This window comes from Epinephelus lanceolatus, chromosome 12, assembly GCF_041903045.1.
Source record: "Epinephelus lanceolatus isolate andai-2023 chromosome 12, ASM4190304v1, whole genome shotgun sequence".
Taxonomy (NCBI): Eukaryota; Metazoa; Chordata; class Actinopteri; order Perciformes; family Serranidae; genus Epinephelus; species Epinephelus lanceolatus.
Genome location: NC_135745.1, coordinates 16,258,220 through 16,275,797, shown reverse-complemented (window position 1 = coordinate 16,275,797; position 17,578 = coordinate 16,258,220). Strand labels below are relative to the sequence as shown.

Here is a 17,578-nt window from a genome sequence, read left to right as displayed (position 1 = left end):
AAAATGAGTCAATTGTGCTAAAATAGAAACCACATAATGTTTCGATCTATTTTTAGTCAAGGTGGTTAAAAGTGTGTGGGTGTCCGTCTTTGATTCTTACCACAGTGAAAGCAGAGAGACACTAATACTGACAAACTGTTTTCTGTCATTTATTAGAAGGGGTGTAATATCAATGTTATTTGGACTAAATGGAAAGGGATCAAAATGAATGCTTCTGTACCTTGGCTTTGCCCCTGTTACGGCTGTGTTTACAGCGGTGTTTACGCGTGTTGTATTTTGCCAACTGATACTCGTTGAACTGCTTGAACTTGTCAGCCATTGCTTTCTTCAGGCACATTGGCAGGGAGCGGCTGAAGCACTGGAAAAAGACAAAAAGGTGTTAAGACTGGACAGAAGTGACACATCCAGATTCCATCACGCAGTAGGAACTCACTAGGACTTACTGTGCTGTAGATTCTGACTACTTCCAGCCAATCTGAGGGCAGCTGTACAGCAGCACAGAAGTATCTGCGGACATGTGGCTTGGTGGAGGGCTGATTGGCAGCCAGAGCCAATAAGAAGTTTGCTGTGATGCGGATGTTCAGCTCCTGTCGAGTGTAAACTGCAACCTGAATGGTAAAAGAAAAAGCATACTGTACATAACTGATACAAATGATTATAATCCTGTACTGTCTGGAAATTAATCCCACTGGCCTGTTTCTCTGGCAAAAAAGGGTAGCTAATACAATAGTCAACACAAAAAAGACCACATGCTGGATATACCAGGTTGCAAAAATATTGTATAATGAAATATTTCCTAGTCATCTAATGCAGTTATTCAGAACATCCCAGATCAAACCCAGACCGTTGAACACCCAACAACCATGTTGAATGTGATGTGGCAATCCAGAGGCAGATCACATTAATGTTTTCTGGAGTTCCACTTAACTGAAACCTTTCTAGGACAATTTAATTCAACTATTAAGGACATTACGGAATATGACATTGTGAGCAACTGTGCTGTGATGTACCTCAGAAATAGTGAAGAAGCTTTACAAGGAGATAACTGACAACGATTTAACTTGCAGCCAGCAAAAAAAGCTCCAATATGTAATTGCTATAATAGCATAATGTCTTAAGTCTTTTTCTGGGTTGATTCATTTGATTGGTTGACTATGATAACAACATCATGAAGTCCCAGTAGGATTGAAATGTTATCAGTTTAGTTAAATGTAGGTTCATGAGCTACAATCCAGTTTGATACAAATAAAAATGCCTTCAAACACATATGCACAGACATGCATACACACCTTGAGAAGAAACTCTGGGTCATGGACAGAAATGTCCTTCGCCAGGTTCATGATCTTGGTCCACACACTGTTCTCTGAGTCCCAATCCTTCTGGCCGGGATTTGTGCTCTTATTCACCAGGGAGCAACACAGCATGTTCAGCAGGAGATACTAAGGAACAGACAAAGAGACAATTAAGTATCTTCACAACACAGAGGAGTTAGAGTCACTCCTACCTCTCCTACCTTTTTATCTTTCAGCTCCTCTTCAATACTCTCATTTCCTCTTTCAATCTCAGCAAACTCCTCCTGTCTGATGACCACAGCTTGTTCCAGTTCCTGGTTACCCAACTCTGTTTCCAGGACAGGTAATTCCATGGTTGTCGCATCAGCATCATCCTCCTCATCTTCAGGCAAATCATCATCTTCCTCAGAATACTGCTGATGTAGAAGAAGTTACATTAAAACAGTAATACCGTCAAATGGGATGCATCAAATATGGCATTTGGTAAATATTTTGGATAAGGATGTAATAGCAGCAGAAGTAATTTTTTAAAAAATGTCTAAAAAGGCTTTCACGTACCACACTTTCTTCAGAAGAGGACAGCATCATTTCAGATGATTCCACTTTGCCTTCTTCTCCTCTATCATCCCTCTTCTGTTCCCCACCCAGAGCACGATGGAAGGATGAAGGAGGCTGAGCAAAGCGATTAAGCAGAGCACTGCTGGCCAGGGATGTGGAGAGCAGAGACTCATTGGGGACAGATGTAGAAGTGATGAGGGAAAAAGAGAGAGCAGGTGAATGGCTACTTAGGAGCTTGTTCTCAGTGCTGAGGAGAGGAGAGGTGAGGGAAGGCGAGAGGGAAGATGAGGACAGAAGGGAGGATGAGGTGGATGACAGGCTGGAGGGCTGGAGAGAGGGGCAAGGTTGTGCTGCAAAAAGAGAGCAGGGCTGGGGCATCAGTGTGGAGGTCTGAGCCAAGAACTTATTCTCCAGACTTGGAGGAGCATAGTTGGATGACAAACTTCTCCCACATGTGGCCTGCTGCTGACCTCCTTGGGCCACATTAGCCTGCTGCAATGTCAGCGCCCTCATCCCTGCTGACAAACAAATCAATCAGAGGGTCAAAGGCTGTCACAAACACAAACATTAACAATCTTAAATGGCAGTGAGTACTGAGACAAGCAACTCAACAGCATTCCTTCGACTGTTTGAACAAGCATTGTACTACTGTAGTAGTGGGTGTGTTGCTCAGTTGAAAGCAGTCATAAAAAGGGAACAAAGTCTGGAAACAATCAGCATACACCCTGGCAAACTTTTCACAGTTTTTCACTAGACATCAGGAACACCATAATGCATTAAGGATATGCAAAAAATGGTAAAATCCACCACACAGAAGTATACTTCCCTTAGATTATGGACGAAATGCAAGCAATGCAAAAGCTTGCTGCACACCAAACACTCAGTTTAGGACCAAATTAAAACTATTTCATTGACAGTAAATGTTAAATAAGTACCAAGAAGTTTCAAGTTGGTCCAGAGCGAAGTTTTTAGTTTACTGCAAGTCCTTGCAAGTAGCACATTACATGTATTCATAAAAAAAAATGTGACGTCTAAGCGACAAAACTGTGTGTAGAAAAGGCATGCATTTAACTATCAGAAAGCTAATCATATCACTACTAACATTATGACAGCCACTGGATTTAGCTGCCCTAAATGAATAGAAGTGAGACATTAATCAGCATTAGTAAAGATGTTTTCTAGTGGCCTGCTTGTTTGTAATGACTCAAGCGTTTTACATAGGTGTGGTGGTTAGCCATGAACGCCTTGATTATGCGCAGAACACTCACCGGAGAAAAACACAGTTTAAACTCCACGGGCAGAGCGATGACTCTGAACAAACGTCTCCTCTTGTGTATTTTATCACCGTTTGATGCACTGCAGTGTCAGTATCTATTTCTGAAGCCTATAAAGCGAAGTGTGGCTCCTGATTTCCCGTATATTTCCTCATCCGACCAGCTGCTGGGCTACTGGCTACAGAGCGCTGATTGGTCAGTATTATTGTGTACTTTTTTACCGTAATATCACATATACGGGTGCCTATCCTAAATTCGTCGAATATTAAGTCGAGTGAAGGCGGGTTTACTTTGGAAGAAAACAACAATAATCATAAACAAAGAAAGCAATTACAACATAAAAAGGTAAATATTATGTATTGCCTAGTCTACAAACCATTTGGGTGACACGGTGACGCTACCGTAACTGTTTGAGAACGGGTCCAAAGGAGGAAGCGAAAACGCTTTATTTCCGCTGCAGCAACGAGAACGGGCACATCAAAAAAGAAAGAAAAATGTGGACCGTTGAGACAAACTGAGCCAAGAGACGGGACGTTGAGCTACATACATCGTTTTCGTTTAAACTGGTTACCAGATAGGCGTTGTTAAATAAAGTTCCCTGACAAATTTTTGACAGTTTAAGGGTCGTTTCGAGGTTAACTCGCCCCCCTTGTTCTGTGGTGGTTAGGTTTGAGGAAGCAGCACGGCTAGCCAGCTGCTGAGTTAGCTAGCTCGCTAGAGATGGGGACGAGAGCAAGTCGCCTACAGGAAGACCCGGTTCCCTCTGCTTTCGGAAAAGATGGCACAAAGCGGGATTCATATCGGCGACCTCGCTGCGCCAGGCCCACCAGTCTCATGGTCGACTTCTCGGGAAGCTTCGAGGACACGGAGGCCAACCGGAGCCGCTCGGAGGAAGGCAGCGATTCGGACCTGGGGCAGCATGGGGCGAGCGCCGATGGTAGCCCCGCTGACCACCACAGCATCCCCTCTAGCATTAGCCAGGCGTCACCTGCGGACGACAACAACAGCGAGGGGAAGCCCGATGAAGACGGGAGTATAAGCCCAGAGCCTCCCGTCGTAGCGGAACATCAGTCCGGAGAGGAGACAGGCCGCACGCCCCACCGCACTTTTTCTGAGCGGCTGCCCGGGAATCGGCACTCTTCCGCCCGCAGCGTGGGCGCAAGATCCGCCCGGGTCCGAGGCACACACCAGCGGCCGGTGTCAGAGGCGTGGATCGGCCTTTATCGTGTTAACAACCGTCATGGCAGTAAGTTAACATATTTACCCTATCCACTAGTATTTTCTATACGTGTAATTTTATTATTTATGGTGTATTTATAACACTTGCCACAATAATGGGCTGGTTTCCGTCAGTATTTGATGGATTGCCCTTTTTTTTGGATGTCAAGTCGGCTCACATACAGGAACATGACGTTTTTAACAGGAGTTCCCTGGAAATCCTGGATGGGTTGGGGTTTGGCAATGTCGGCTGAATGAAATTACTCAATACCTCAACTTAAAAATGTGACGAAATCGGGAGTATGACTGTTGATGCCTCTCAAAACAGCTGATATTCCACTGAGTATAGGAGTGGGTGACCTGTTCAGAGAAAACTATAGTAAAATGGATATGACAGTCAAGTAGTTGGCAGTAGTGTTAACTGTCAGCTTTACTTGGTCATAATAGTAAAATAAAGTCAGAGAAAAATCAACGCTTCACTTCAGAACAGCCTTTAAGGCCAAGATAAGATCTGTAAGACTGTTTCAAAATTGTACACAAACTCAGTCTCAAACCACATTATACATTTTGCATAAAAACATCTCTCAGTGCAACCCTCACTCTACTCAGTCTCAAATTAAAATGGATTATTTGGGGAATTTACATTCCTGAACAGATAATCTCTTTTCCCGTGCTTGCATACTGACGAAAATCATCAGAGACCCTATTGTATGAAGCAGAGCTGTGGCGTAAAACTGGAAGTGGTGACATACAAGCTTTTTCACATCACAAGGCCTGTTGACAGTGGTTGTCAGAAGCATATCCTGCAGCCTGCAAGTTAAAAACATTAAGTAAACAACGACCTTTTCATTAAAATGCATTAACATGGGAACTTGACTTTGCAGAGGAAGGAAAATGCACACTTGGTCTGCATTAGATAATCAAATACACAGAGATGGTGGTGGTGTGATGGCAAACATGGCATTGCGAGCCAAAATACAACAGTGGGGTGGGTTTCCCAGGCCAGCCCTCTAGCAAGTGTAGGGAAATGGGTCACAACTTCACATGCCCGCACACTGCTGGCAGCAGCTCATAGATGGAGGAGGGGAATGTAGGGCAGCAAGGCACAATGTCTGTCCCATCCACTCATTGCTCTAGCATTAGCTATCCCTCCAGCACTAGTCACCGTTCAAATAAAGTTTCAGACTATTTTGGGTCAGTTACACTTGAGGTCACATCATTCACACTATCTCCGGGATGAGAATGACTGATTGTGTTACAGTCTGCTGTTTGGTTTGCCGAGTTGGCCTGTGTAATCTAGATGTCCAAACACAGCACTTGTGCTCAATGTGATGTGCACATCATCTATCATTTATGTCTCGCTGTGACACAGTGTGTTAATCTCAGCACTGTTGTGTCTCTACTCTGTGCAGATATCCGCTGTCCTTTCTGCTCAAAGCCCTTCCCGGGGGGTCGAATCGAGGATCACCTGTTGAGCTGCCTCACGTCTCCTCCCCTACCATACAATAGTAAGTATCATATCACAGAAATGGCGTGACGCCTGTGTTTTGAAAAGGCTGGAAACACTTATGGTTGCTATGCGTGTGTGTGTTTGTGTGTACAGCGGATGTGCTCAGTAAAGACAGCGGAGAGTGCTCCATCTGTTTGGAGGATCTGGTACAGGGAGAGACCATCGCCAGACTGGCTTGCCTCTGTGTCTACCATAAGAGGTAACAAAGTTCAGCTCATGAATTTGTATTATCATAATATACAGACATATTCAGATTTGAAGAGGAGGTAAAAAAAAAAACATGCAACTGAGTGCTGGTGAGATTCAAAATAAAAGAAGTGTTCTGCATATGGCAGGAAAATGTGTTTTGCTATTTACAGAGCTGAAAAAATGAAGTGGAGCAAGGATTTTCAAAAATAAGGAGGCAAAGGTTGTTTTGTACTAGTGTACATATCACTTAACATTTCTGATAATGTGAGACCTATTGTCCTTTTCCATGATATGATGTTCTCAACAACCACTGCTCAGTTATTGTCATTAAGAATCATTATTCTAAACATCTGATAAAATGTGCAGCATAAGAGCAAAAATCTCTTCATTTTATGTGCCAAAGGAAAAGAAACGGTTTGTGCTCTGTCCTGTTTATTTTACATGCATATGATGTGAGTATTTGCCATAGAGATTTCACAACTGTGAAAATAACTGCTTCATCATGACATTTTAATTAGACGTTCCAGATATGCCGCAAAGAGTTTCTGACGGGCTTTGAAACTTCTGGTGAAAATAAATAACTGTGAAGTTGTTAAAGAACAACCAGTGTTTATGTTTCAGCCCATTTACTACTAATTTCAAAGCACTGTAATAATGTTCAATGCTTTTATTCCCCCAACTTGTAAGAAGCCAATGGTTTCCGATAATTTCAGTACAGCATGAAAGTGGACTTGCTTAGACTTGAAATTTACTATGATTAGGTAATCCATCACAGTGAATTTCCTGCCTGGATTTTTTCTTTAATCATTGCGTGTTCAAGCAGTTTTAATCGACACTCCAGTAATTGTCTTGACAACAATAAAAGCAGACATGGTGTTTCACTGTGATCAGCAGATAGAAAGTTGAAACTTAAAAAAAATCAACTCAGATAAAGCACTCAACATGTCTGTATTTTGTTGCGGTTATAAAGCATATCAGCTTTCAGTTTTGTGCCACAGTTTGTGGGTGTGGCCGTTTGGCTGTGTAATTATTTTCTGGTCCACCCAGTCGAGCAACTGAGATTTGGAAAAAACCTGGATTTTTTTTAACTGTTTTCTGGATTGCATGATTAATCAATGACATCATGTCTTCAAATGCTTGTTTTGTTACACCAACAGTCCTAAACCCAAACTCACTCAGTGAGCTATCACACTAGAGAAAGAAACACAGCAATGCTTGAGACAGATGATCTGTAAAACAATCGTGTTCTTCTGCCGACTTCCTGTTTATTTGGCAATCCCGCACGTGAACAAAAACAACCAATCACAGCCAAGCAGTTTCTAATGTGGCTGTAAATCATGTTAATCAAGGTGCGTGAACTGTGGTCAAACCAGGCAACGCTGATCAGAGATGAATCAAGATTCTGTAACTGCATTGCCAATTTCTCCCCTCATGTTTTTAGAAACATATTTTAGTGTACTGTTTATCTGTAAAATATAAAAGTTGGTCTGGCCACTGGGTAGTGCTTTGTACACCGATTTAACAACATGGAGGTTGGGTCACAGACTTTCTAATTTTACAGCTAAACAGTACACTAAAATATGAAAACATTTGAGGCGAGAAATAGGCAATGTAGTAACAGAATCTTAAATCATATTTGATCAGCACTGCCTAGTTTGACAGCTGCGTTAGAGACTCCTCAGCTCTGATTGGTTGTTTTCAGTGCTTTGCAGTAGATTCTGGCAAAGGCCGTAACAGGCAATGATTTTTTCAGACTGTCTGTCTTATATAGTACTGTACGGATGTAGTGACAGTTTCAGCAAATATAGCATTATTCTCATAACTGTAGCTTTCACAATAAATGAGATAGCAAAATAGAAATAGTTGCAGATTATTTTGTCTGTTTATCAAAAAAATAATAAGTACTGTTGCATTTAATGAGCCAAGGAGCCTCCAAATGTTTTTAGAACCCGCAGGAGTGATTACAGTTAGTTTGATTTCACACTGTCAGTAAGTTGATTGAGCCTTGTGGGAGACGCCACATTTAAAAACCCACTGTAGAGATTCTGGTGCATGATCATGAGCTTATGAAAATGTCTTGGTGTCACCACCTTTTGTCTCTGTTATTCTCCCTGTAGCTGCATTGATTCCTGGTCCAAGGTGAAACCCTGCTGTCCTGAACATCCCTTTGATTGACTCGCGGTTCACATGTATTCTGCGCAGTGACCAATCTGACTCAGGTATGTACATGTAATACAAGTTTTTGGTTAACAAGTGTGAAATATTTTGTTATATGTAGTAGAACAGACAGTCATTCCAGTATGCGTTACATTGTCTAAAGTCCAGTCTGTCTTTTTCCATCTTTACAGGAGACTACACTGAATCACAATAAAATCCCAATTAAAATGTGTAACTGAACAAAAGCCCAATGTCCCTGTACCTATATTTGAGTGGAGAACAGACGATCCTAGGAGGAAGCTCCAGTTAGCGACACCCGACGCTCTCCGTTTGGATCGGTCCATTTGAACTTGGTCTAGGCCATTTCAAGCCAAACTCCAACAGTAAAAACAGCCGCGCCGTCTCTGTCTAATCTCTGGTGGAGTCCCTTGTTGGAACACAAGTGGATGAGGTTCCCTGTCTGTGTTACGGACTGGGCTTGAATCTGCGGAACATATTAAAAAAAAAAAAGGTCAAATAAACATTATCATCCCAGAACGATGGAACTTACCCCAGAAAAATCTTGAACTTGGGGAGGAACACAAAAAATGATGTTTAAACTGTGACTCTGGATCCTCTCCTGTGTATTTTTTCTCCCTCCAAATGGGATTGGTCATTTTATCAAGTATTTTGCAGAAAGAGTATTGTTCCATGTCATACATTGGATGAATGTTTTTTTTCCTCGGCTTACCCCAAATGAACCAACCTCACACCGAAAGCGTGAACTGTTACCACATTGCTTTATTTTGAACCAGCTGGAGGTTGAGGGCTTGTTTTTGGTGAATGGGGGCTGCCGTTACTAGGTGTTTTCTTTTCTCTATTACCTGTAAACATTTCAGGGGAAGTTTGGGGGCTAATTGTTTTTCTGAGTAGGTCAGTTTTTTTGTAGTTGGTTAGTTAGCGCTGAGTTTAACGTGCTGCTACTTGCTGAGTGTTTAGGAGAGTTGTAGGTATTTCATAGGGCCATAGTAGCGCTGGTGTTGGCACCAATTTGAGCACTTTTGTCCGTCAAGGCTGATTTTATTTTATTTTTCCTCATAAGGTCTGGGATAAGTTTGTGTGTGTGTGTGTGTGTGTGTGTGTGTGTGTGTGTGTGTGTGTGTGTGTATGTGTGTGTTCAAATGATGACCAGGGACATGAGCATGACTGTGTATTCAAGAAAGTGTGTGTGCGTGTATTTACTGTAAATTGCCCAGAAGTCTGCTTTGTCAAGCGGGTTACCCTCTTCATTAATTTGTAATGCTAGTTTTTAACTACAGTCACGCTGGCAAACATCCTGCAACACGTGGCACTGATACACAACATGGCGGCTCATGTGGTCCCGTTGTACTTTGAATGCGGTTTGGTTTTTCTTTTATTGTCCCCCCCCCCCTTCTCCTCCCTCATTCTCAAACACTCTCTGGGGGTGTAGTCCGGATTTTTGGACCAGACCCCATGCGACAGTTTCGCCATCTGGTTGCATCAGTGCCAGATCGAGGAGGGATAAAGGGACGGATGTATTTTTGGGGCATGTTTACACCATGTGGCATCTGCCTCTCTCCCCAACACTGGAGGCTATGGACAGCTGATGGTTAATTATTACATAACTAGCCCCCACCCCTCTCCCCCACTTTTTTTTTTAAAGAATTTTAGATAATATCACATTATGATAATAATTATGGCTAAATGTGTCACTGTGTGTGTGTGTGTGTGTGTGTGTGTGTGTGTTGATTGCCTTTGCCTGGTGAAGGGGTTCTTGTGCAAACAGGTATTTGTAGTGTTTTTAAGGCTGAGCTAAGATGGAAGCCCAATGGAAAGGCTGCTCAACAGATGCTGTTTGATGCAGGTTGTACACAGGCCACAGGGAAGGAACAAAATCTTTAAGCGATTGCTTTTGCTGCCTGTTCCATGTGTTTAAATCTTTGCGCTCATAGGGGATATGGATCAGTTTAGGGGTCAGCCCTGTGCACAGGTTTAGAACTGGCTTGTTTGTTCACCCCAGCCTCTTTTCTTTTTCCCTCTGGTCCCTGATGTTCTTCAGTCTGAGGTGCTACGACTTGTCTGGCCACTTGAGGGCAGCCCTGTGCATGTTTTCATGTTTTGTATTGGAGAATAGAAAAATAATGCCAAAAGTCTGTCTGTGTATTTGGGGGCATTGCGTGAGAGAGTGCGGAAGACATGGTGCATTGATCATTAGATGTTACATTTGTTGTGGTGATAAGTTATGATGTTGTATACTTTGGCTGGGAGGGGTGGGGGTGTTTGTTTGTGTGTGTTTTTTTTTTTTTTTTTGGGGGGGGGGGGGGGGGGGGGGGGGGGTGTTAGTGGGGGTGGTTGGGTTGTCGATAAAGATAATAGACAATCTAAAACCCCACATTACTCTCATTTACTTTCTTACCCCTTCTAAGCTGTGTGGTGCAATACCTCAATCTTTACCAATGCTAACTAAGCACTCTGTGTGTAAACTAGCTCCTCCAACCAAGGACAGTATTTTGTATAAATGTCCCTGACTCCTTGGTTTTGAATCGCAGGGCACCGATCCCCCATCTGCCCTGTGCTTTGAGGTTGATGTATTAGATGAGAATGTTTTTCAAAGAGTCACCACAGCGGTATCTGCACCCCCAAGATATGGACAATCTGCCTTTACTCTGGTATAAAAAAACAAATTGAATTTTATTTATTAAAATTGTAAATATGTAATGCAGTTCAAGAAAATGGCTTGGTCTTTGTCTGTTCAATATACTGTTTCTAAGCTCCAATCTTTTGTATGTCTCAGAAATTGTTTTTATATGTATTTTTTACAATAAATATGTGTGAGAGATGTTTTGTGAATGTCTGTTTTGTGTTTTTAAGTGTCAGTCAGTGGTGGAATGTAACTAAGTAAATTAACCCAAACCTAAATATAATTTTTAGGTACTTGTACTTCACTTGGGTATTTTCTTTTTATGCTACTTTATACTTCTACTCCACTAGATCTCAGTGGAAAATACTGTACTTCTGACTTCACTACATTGATTTTATAGCTTTAGTAACTTTGAATAATCAGATTATTAATACACAATATAATCATACTAATAAATGACGATGTCATATTATAGATTAAGCTACCCAGCAGTATACAAAGTAATTAAAAAAATCCATCTTTACTGGCTGCAACATTAAAGTGTTGAACACATTGTTGCATCATTAATTATAATCCAATAATACATATTCTGAAATGGGTCATTTTGCTATTTGAGTACTTTTAATTTGAGCGCTCTAAATACATTTTGATGCTAATATTTTTGTACTTTTACCTGAATAAGGTTTCAAATGAAGGACCTTAAACTGTAGCAGAGTATATGTATTATGATTTTTACAATGTGGTATTGTTACTTAAGTAAAGGATCTGAATATTTCTTCCACCACTGGTGTTAATGATGCGTTTGTGGTTGTTTGTCCCGTTCAGTGAGACCTGAAGCCGGACAGATGGTCCCGAACAGTTTTATTTTAATAATAAGAATTTAAATTACACTTAACATTCCAAAATGATGGTACATATCTTTTAAATCAATTACTTTTAAATAAGCAATGGTGTATTTAATACAGTAACTGACAACCTTAACAGACCTTAAGTTTGGTTCTCTGTATAGTTAAGCTGCTGAAAGGTAAAGTTAAGGTATTGCTATTGAGTTTTTTTCCCTTCAAAAGTTAGCAATGCTGTTTCCAAGGTTAAAAATTAATGTGATTTAAACTTTTAAGCAAACATGGACAAGACTTTCATGACAACTGCTTAAACTCCATCTGCTGGTGAAGACTGTAATACCCTTATACGCTCCAGCAGGGCTGCTTGGTGGACCTTGTGGTGAGATTTTGTTTGTTGTTCTTGTCAACTGTTATTTTGTAACTTCGAATCTTTAATATGTAAGTGATAGTGAATGCCTCCTTCCTGCTAGAGTACAAACCCTACTCTTAAGTGACTGATCTGATTAAAATGCGTTATGTAGTGCTGGCACAAACAATACATACCTCTCCAACTGATACTGTAATCAGACTGAATTGCCATTTAGTTTCCCTTTCAGTTTGAATTTATGAAGAAAACTAAGATGTGTGGAAGTGATTCAGAGGTATGGAAAAAGGCAATACAGGTATTACTGTAATTACAATTTCCACCTGCCAACAGATGACACCACCAAACATTTTCAGGTCAAGTATTCCCAAACGCAAATGAGATAATAACGTGTCCTAAATGGTCCAAACCTGGATTTTGTACTGAGCTCCCTCCCACAGGGACAATCATCATCAGTGTGAACAATGAAAGTTGCAGTATGATAAACACAGTTCATATGCAGGCAATACTTTTATTGTAGTCTGGACAGGCATAATTTCATGGACCCTGTTTTACTGACATGGGGAATCCTGGAAGTCCCAAGATCCCACTATGACGACCTCTGACCAAGTATTTAAGCAACAGTGTAGTTTCCGCAGAGTCCTTGCAGACAGGGATTTTTCTTCACTTCATGCTGTCAGGAAGTGAAACTCGACACCACAGGCTGGTAGAATAAATGACGCCATCTACCATGCAAGGTATGCTTTCAGTGTAGCCTCTTCCTCAAATAGTACTGTGTGGTGTCAGACACAACTATAATCCAGCAGTAAAGGTAAGCAGAACATTCACTTTACTCTCTTTTACTTATTCTTAACTTGTTCTGTGTGTAAAGTAAAAGTGAATATCCTGTTGTTTACTGCATTTTTATCTGCTTGTAGTATTACTGATACTTTCAACAAGACAGCAAGCTCTTACTCTTACTATTACCCATTTATGCAGGTAGTGTAGTTTTGATTTTATCTGCTGAGGTTTTGAGATCTCTGGCAGCAGTAGTATCAGTGATAAACAACTCAAAACCCCCTCTGCCTTAAAACCCCCCCAAACAAATCACTTATCTGCTGATCTGTTAACTTACCTTTTTTGAGAAGGATGCATTGAATCTTTTAAATTCATTTTATTTGTATTACTTGAATTGTATTATTCAGATTTAGGTCAGTTTAATGAGTACTTTTTAAAATTCTAAATTCAGGACTTCATTCAGGCCATGTTATTCTACTTTTACTTAAATAAACGATCTAAGTATTTATTTCACCACTGACAGGACAAATAATTATAAAAGAGCCGTTGTTAATTTTCTTTAAAACACTTTTGCTTTTCCTGTTTTGACAAGTCAAAATGTCTGCTGTGGAAAAAAAGGCCAATGATTGTGTTACTATGAATTAGTGCATTGGAAATTTAATTTTGAGACAAAATATAGAGGTTTTTACAGAGTATCATGACAGTTGGAGAATCCCTGACCACATAAAGTTTTAAAATCAAATAACATGACCCAAAGCTTTTTTTCCCACAATGTTTGCTGAGTGTAACAGACGGCACCCCACAGCTCAAGTTTTACTTCCTAATGTTTACATCATTCTTGGGCAACAAGTCAGCAGCATGTCTGGTAATACTGAAAAGTCCAGATTTGATGTAAGCAACACTAAACGTGCTGGTGGGCAGATATTTAAAAAAAACCCTGTGTTTGTGTAAATTAAACCAACAACAGAGCTAGAAAGGAAATGTGGAGAAACAAATTTGGCGTCTGAACGTTTAAATTCAGACACCAACGTTAAAGAGTAAATCCTAAGTAAAACAGGAACTTTCCACTTCAGCTGCTAAACAGTGTATCCCATCAGGCCTGTGTTCGCTTTGTCAATCCTTTTATTTGACTGAACTGACTGTTCCCTTCAGAATGTCAGGCACAGCAGACTCCCTCACATCCAGAGACACGCAGGACGCTCCTGGTTACGATGTCCCCTCATCACCACCACCGTTATACTCCGATGTAGGACAACAACCTCCACCCTACTCCGCAGCCCCGCCAATGTACCCTCCAACCAAATTCGATACAACTTGCACCTATCAGCCTACAACTGGATACGAGTCTTTCCGGGACATCGTCCCACAGACCTCGTCAGAATCAACTCAACTGATTGCCTCATCTTCTTTTGATGACGAGACAGTGAGACGAGCGTTTGTTAGAAAGGTTTGTTTGACTCTGAGTTTCAACTTTTGGCTACTGACTTTAAGAATATCTGCATTTATCTAAAAATCATATTGTGACTGATAACAAATAAGCTCTTAAACAGACATCAGTATCTGTTCAGAACATTTGGTAGTGAAGATTTATATTTTTATATGTGCTGTTCTTGACCTCTCCCTGTGCAGGTGTTCAGCATCCTGACTCTCCAGCTGCTGTTCACCTTCAGTGTGGTGTGTGTGTTCACCTTCTCCAGCGTAGTCAAAGATGCGGTGAAGAGCAACCTGTGGGCCTACCTCAGCTCCTTCATCATCTTCGCCGTGGTTGCCACCGCCCTCAGCTGCTGCAAGTCCTTCAGTCGGCGTCACCCCTGGAACATTGTGGGACTGGTGGGTCAAAAAAAATACAGGAGTATGAAACCCCAAATGTCTAAAGGGGAAATTAATACCACACAATATAGATACTGTCACAGATATTTCTGTTAAAAATATATAAACAAAACATTCATATGTATCATACCATATTTCTAAAGTGACATAATTCATATTACCTGTATTTTAGCTGAGTTTTACAGTAGGAGGAGGTGATGGTGGATGGTGTGACACCTTGGCTCAATAGCTGCCGAGCTGCGCTCAGCAGCAGACCACTATATGAGACCAACAAATAACGAAATTGGTTATTTTTTAATGAGAGGTCAGGACATTTTTCACGTTTCAACATATCCCCTACATATGAAACACACAAATGTAATATATCTGTGGTTTGCTAAAATGTACAATTCCAACAATTATTCTGGCAAATGGGTCGATATTATAGATGTTTATTACATTGAATTTTGTGCCTACAGGTTGTGGTCACCCTGAGCTTGTCATACATGGTGGGAACCATCGCCTCTTTCCACGACACCAATGCTGTTGTCATCACTATGGGAGCAACGTTGGCCATTTCTGTAGCCATCATTGCATTCTCTGCACAGGTCAGACAACTGGGCATTTTACAATGCTTCCTGTATACAGACATCATCCTCTGTGTTTATTTTCAGCTAAGCGATATGCAGACTTTTCAGTTGCCCTGCATATTGGTTTTGACGTTACAGCTCTTAACTGTTTCTTGTAAAGAGAATCCATATCTGACTTTAGGGTGACATGTGTTGCAAGCACTGGAAAATAGTATCATACAAGGCAAAATGTCAATGTAAACCTGGAACGATTAATCGATTAATTGAAGGAGAAAACAAAGACAAAGATATATAGGTACAGGTAAAGACTGATTTTTGGACAAATCATTTTTTTCTTATTCAAGCATTGCGGAAGAGTATAAAGATACGTATATTTGTGGTCCCTTACTGAGGTAGGAATATGGTTAGTAAAGTGAGATAGGTTAATCAACATTTTGCCAACAAGTAAACATTAGTTTAAAGTAAAAAGACAGTATTAGGAAATGTGGAATTTCAGGCAGAGGAGCTTGACTAATTCTGACAAAAAAATAAATAAAATATGGATAAGTGAAATTACATAAAAATGTTTGTGGCAATTAAAAAAAAAATTCAAAATTTAAGACTATTTAGCGACTTCAGGGTCAAATATTTATAAAATTGAATGAGACATTTAAGACTTTTTAAGAACCTGCAGACACCCAGTTATTAAAATAAGAGTACAAATAGGAATTAGAAAAGGAAATAAATGATAACAATCCAGGGATAAAAAATTATAAATGTATGTAGTAAAAATATTCCAATGTGTAAGTGTATATTGGCCCAGCATGTAGGTGGACTGTGCAATTAATATGATACACAGAAATGCAATTCAATTTTCTAACAATAATATAATCTATATAAGATTTCATGTATTGTATGCAGTTTACAATACACTGATCGCATTCTACAATATTTTTACATTGATCATTATTTTTACATTTTTAAAATATAACGTATAAATAAAATAAATAAATAAAAGTTTTATAGACAAAGAATGTATTATTGAAATTAATTAATGTATTAATGTGTTCCTGTGTGATTTACAGACTCGTTATGATTTCACTATTTGCTACGGTGTTCTGCTGATTCTGGCTGTGGACATGATCATGTTTGGGTTCTTCTGCACCTTCTACTACTCCTACATCACTGACGTCGCCTATGGATGTCTGGGTGCTTTGCTGTATTCACTGGTATGGGAGAAAGGAACAATATATATGATAACAATGCTATTATCAAAAGGGGTGTACAAACAAGACTTACACAGCACACCCCACGCTTTAAAGCAACTGTTGTCCAGGTCACCTCAGTAGGTTAAACAAAGTATTATCACGGATAAAAGCATTCACCAGAGTCAGCTTATGATCTTATTGCCTTCAGACAGACATATAAACTGTTCTGCAGGTTCCTAAGTGAACCTGTCTGCTACAATTCTTCATACAATCCCACACAAAACCACTTCTACAGCAGCATTTTAAGTGAAATCATCGATGTGTCAGCAACAATAGTAAAAGGATCACTGGGCAAAAGGAGCATTTCTTCTATCACAAGAAGCTTTCAGAGGAGATACCTAATTTGTTGGCTGTTAACTGTCAAAATACACTACACACAAGACTATAACAGGCCTTTTGTACAGAATTTACTTGTCCTGACAGCAAGCCAGCATGCACAATACCAGGGCCCTGAGGCCACGGCAGCAAAATGGAATTTAAGCCATCATTACTTTTATCATTTACGCCTGTGCTTCTCTTACTGTGACATGTTGCAAAGCCTTCCATGACAAAAGCCTCATATAAACTGTGTCATAATTTATTATCACTTATCTGGTGGTTCTCTCTTTCCCTGTCCTAACTCTTCTTCCTCCTCCTCCTCCTCCTCCTCCTCCTCCTCTCCCTTCAGTTTCTGATGGTTGACGTTCAGCTGATGATGGGGATGATGAGCTTCCGTCTGGATCCAGAGGAATACATCAACGCTGCTCTCACGATCTACCTGGACATAGTCCTCATCTTCCTCTACCTGCTGGGGAGGAGGTGAAACTGTATTCACAAAATACATTTACACACACACACTCATGGACGAACTCCAAACTGTACCCACCATGAAAATGTCCTTTATTATTATGGTTTAATGTATATATACTGTAACTCCTGTTTTAAGTGACAATGAATGAATGATAATCAGTGTTTTAACAGAATCTGCCTTTCTCTCAGTTTTTACATAAACAAAAAAATATATTAAAAAAAGGTATTGTACTGTATTTGTTGTTTTGCTGTGCATGTTAACCCATACAGACATTTAACCCAACAATTATCCAAAAACAAATAAAAGCATTTAGTTTCTTT

At 40.3% G+C, this 17,578-nt stretch overlaps 3 protein-coding genes across 6 annotated transcripts in view; 2 read left to right on the top strand and 1 right to left on the bottom strand.

Moving 5' to 3' along the window:
- tep1 (telomerase-associated protein 1) overlaps positions 1-3,321 on the bottom strand; it is a 38,749-nt gene extending 35,428 nt beyond the window's left edge. The window contains exons 1-6 of one of the 3 annotated variants that reach the window (XM_033650541.2): positions 3,119-3,321; positions 1,851-2,368; positions 1,514-1,708; positions 1,290-1,439; positions 444-608; positions 221-358 (exon numbers count right to left, since the gene is read on the bottom strand). In XM_033650541.2, the coding sequence (XP_033506432.2) occupies positions 221-358; positions 444-608; positions 1,290-1,439; positions 1,514-1,708; positions 1,851-2,363 (1,161 nt within the window). In that variant the 5' untranslated portion in view covers positions 2,364-2,368; positions 3,119-3,321. The remainder of the gene's footprint in view (positions 1-220; positions 359-443; positions 609-1,289; positions 1,440-1,513; positions 1,709-1,850; positions 2,369-3,118) is intronic. The other 2 variants (XM_033650542.2, XM_078173022.1) reach the window with 2 other exon arrangements.
- A 212-nt stretch (positions 3,322-3,533) lies between these two features.
- Positions 3,534-11,037, top strand: LOC117271960 (uncharacterized). Its single transcript, XM_033650551.2, has 5 exons — positions 3,534-4,370; positions 5,755-5,850; positions 5,946-6,051; positions 8,159-8,260; positions 8,390-11,037. The coding sequence occupies exons 1-4, from the start codon at positions 3,845-3,847 to the stop codon at positions 8,214-8,216; spliced, it is 786 nt and encodes a 261-aa protein (XP_033506442.1). The 5' UTR covers positions 3,534-3,844; the 3' UTR covers positions 8,217-8,260; positions 8,390-11,037.
- Positions 11,038-12,705: 1,668 nt separating this feature from the next.
- On the top strand, positions 12,706-17,578 carry LOC117271958 (protein lifeguard 1-like). Of its 2 annotated transcripts, none has more exons than XM_033650548.2 (6): positions 12,706-12,856; positions 13,975-14,269; positions 14,452-14,652; positions 15,111-15,239; positions 16,286-16,429; positions 17,136-17,578. In XM_033650548.2, exons 2-6 carry the CDS (start codon positions 13,976-13,978, stop codon positions 17,268-17,270), a joined length of 903 nt encoding a protein of 300 aa, XP_033506439.2. In that variant the 5' UTR covers positions 12,706-12,856; position 13,975; the 3' UTR covers positions 17,271-17,578. The 2 variants fall into 2 exon arrangements, with proteins under 2 accessions (XP_033506439.2, XP_078029151.1); XM_078173025.1 differs by lacking the exon at positions 17,136-17,578 and adding an exon at positions 16,873-17,108.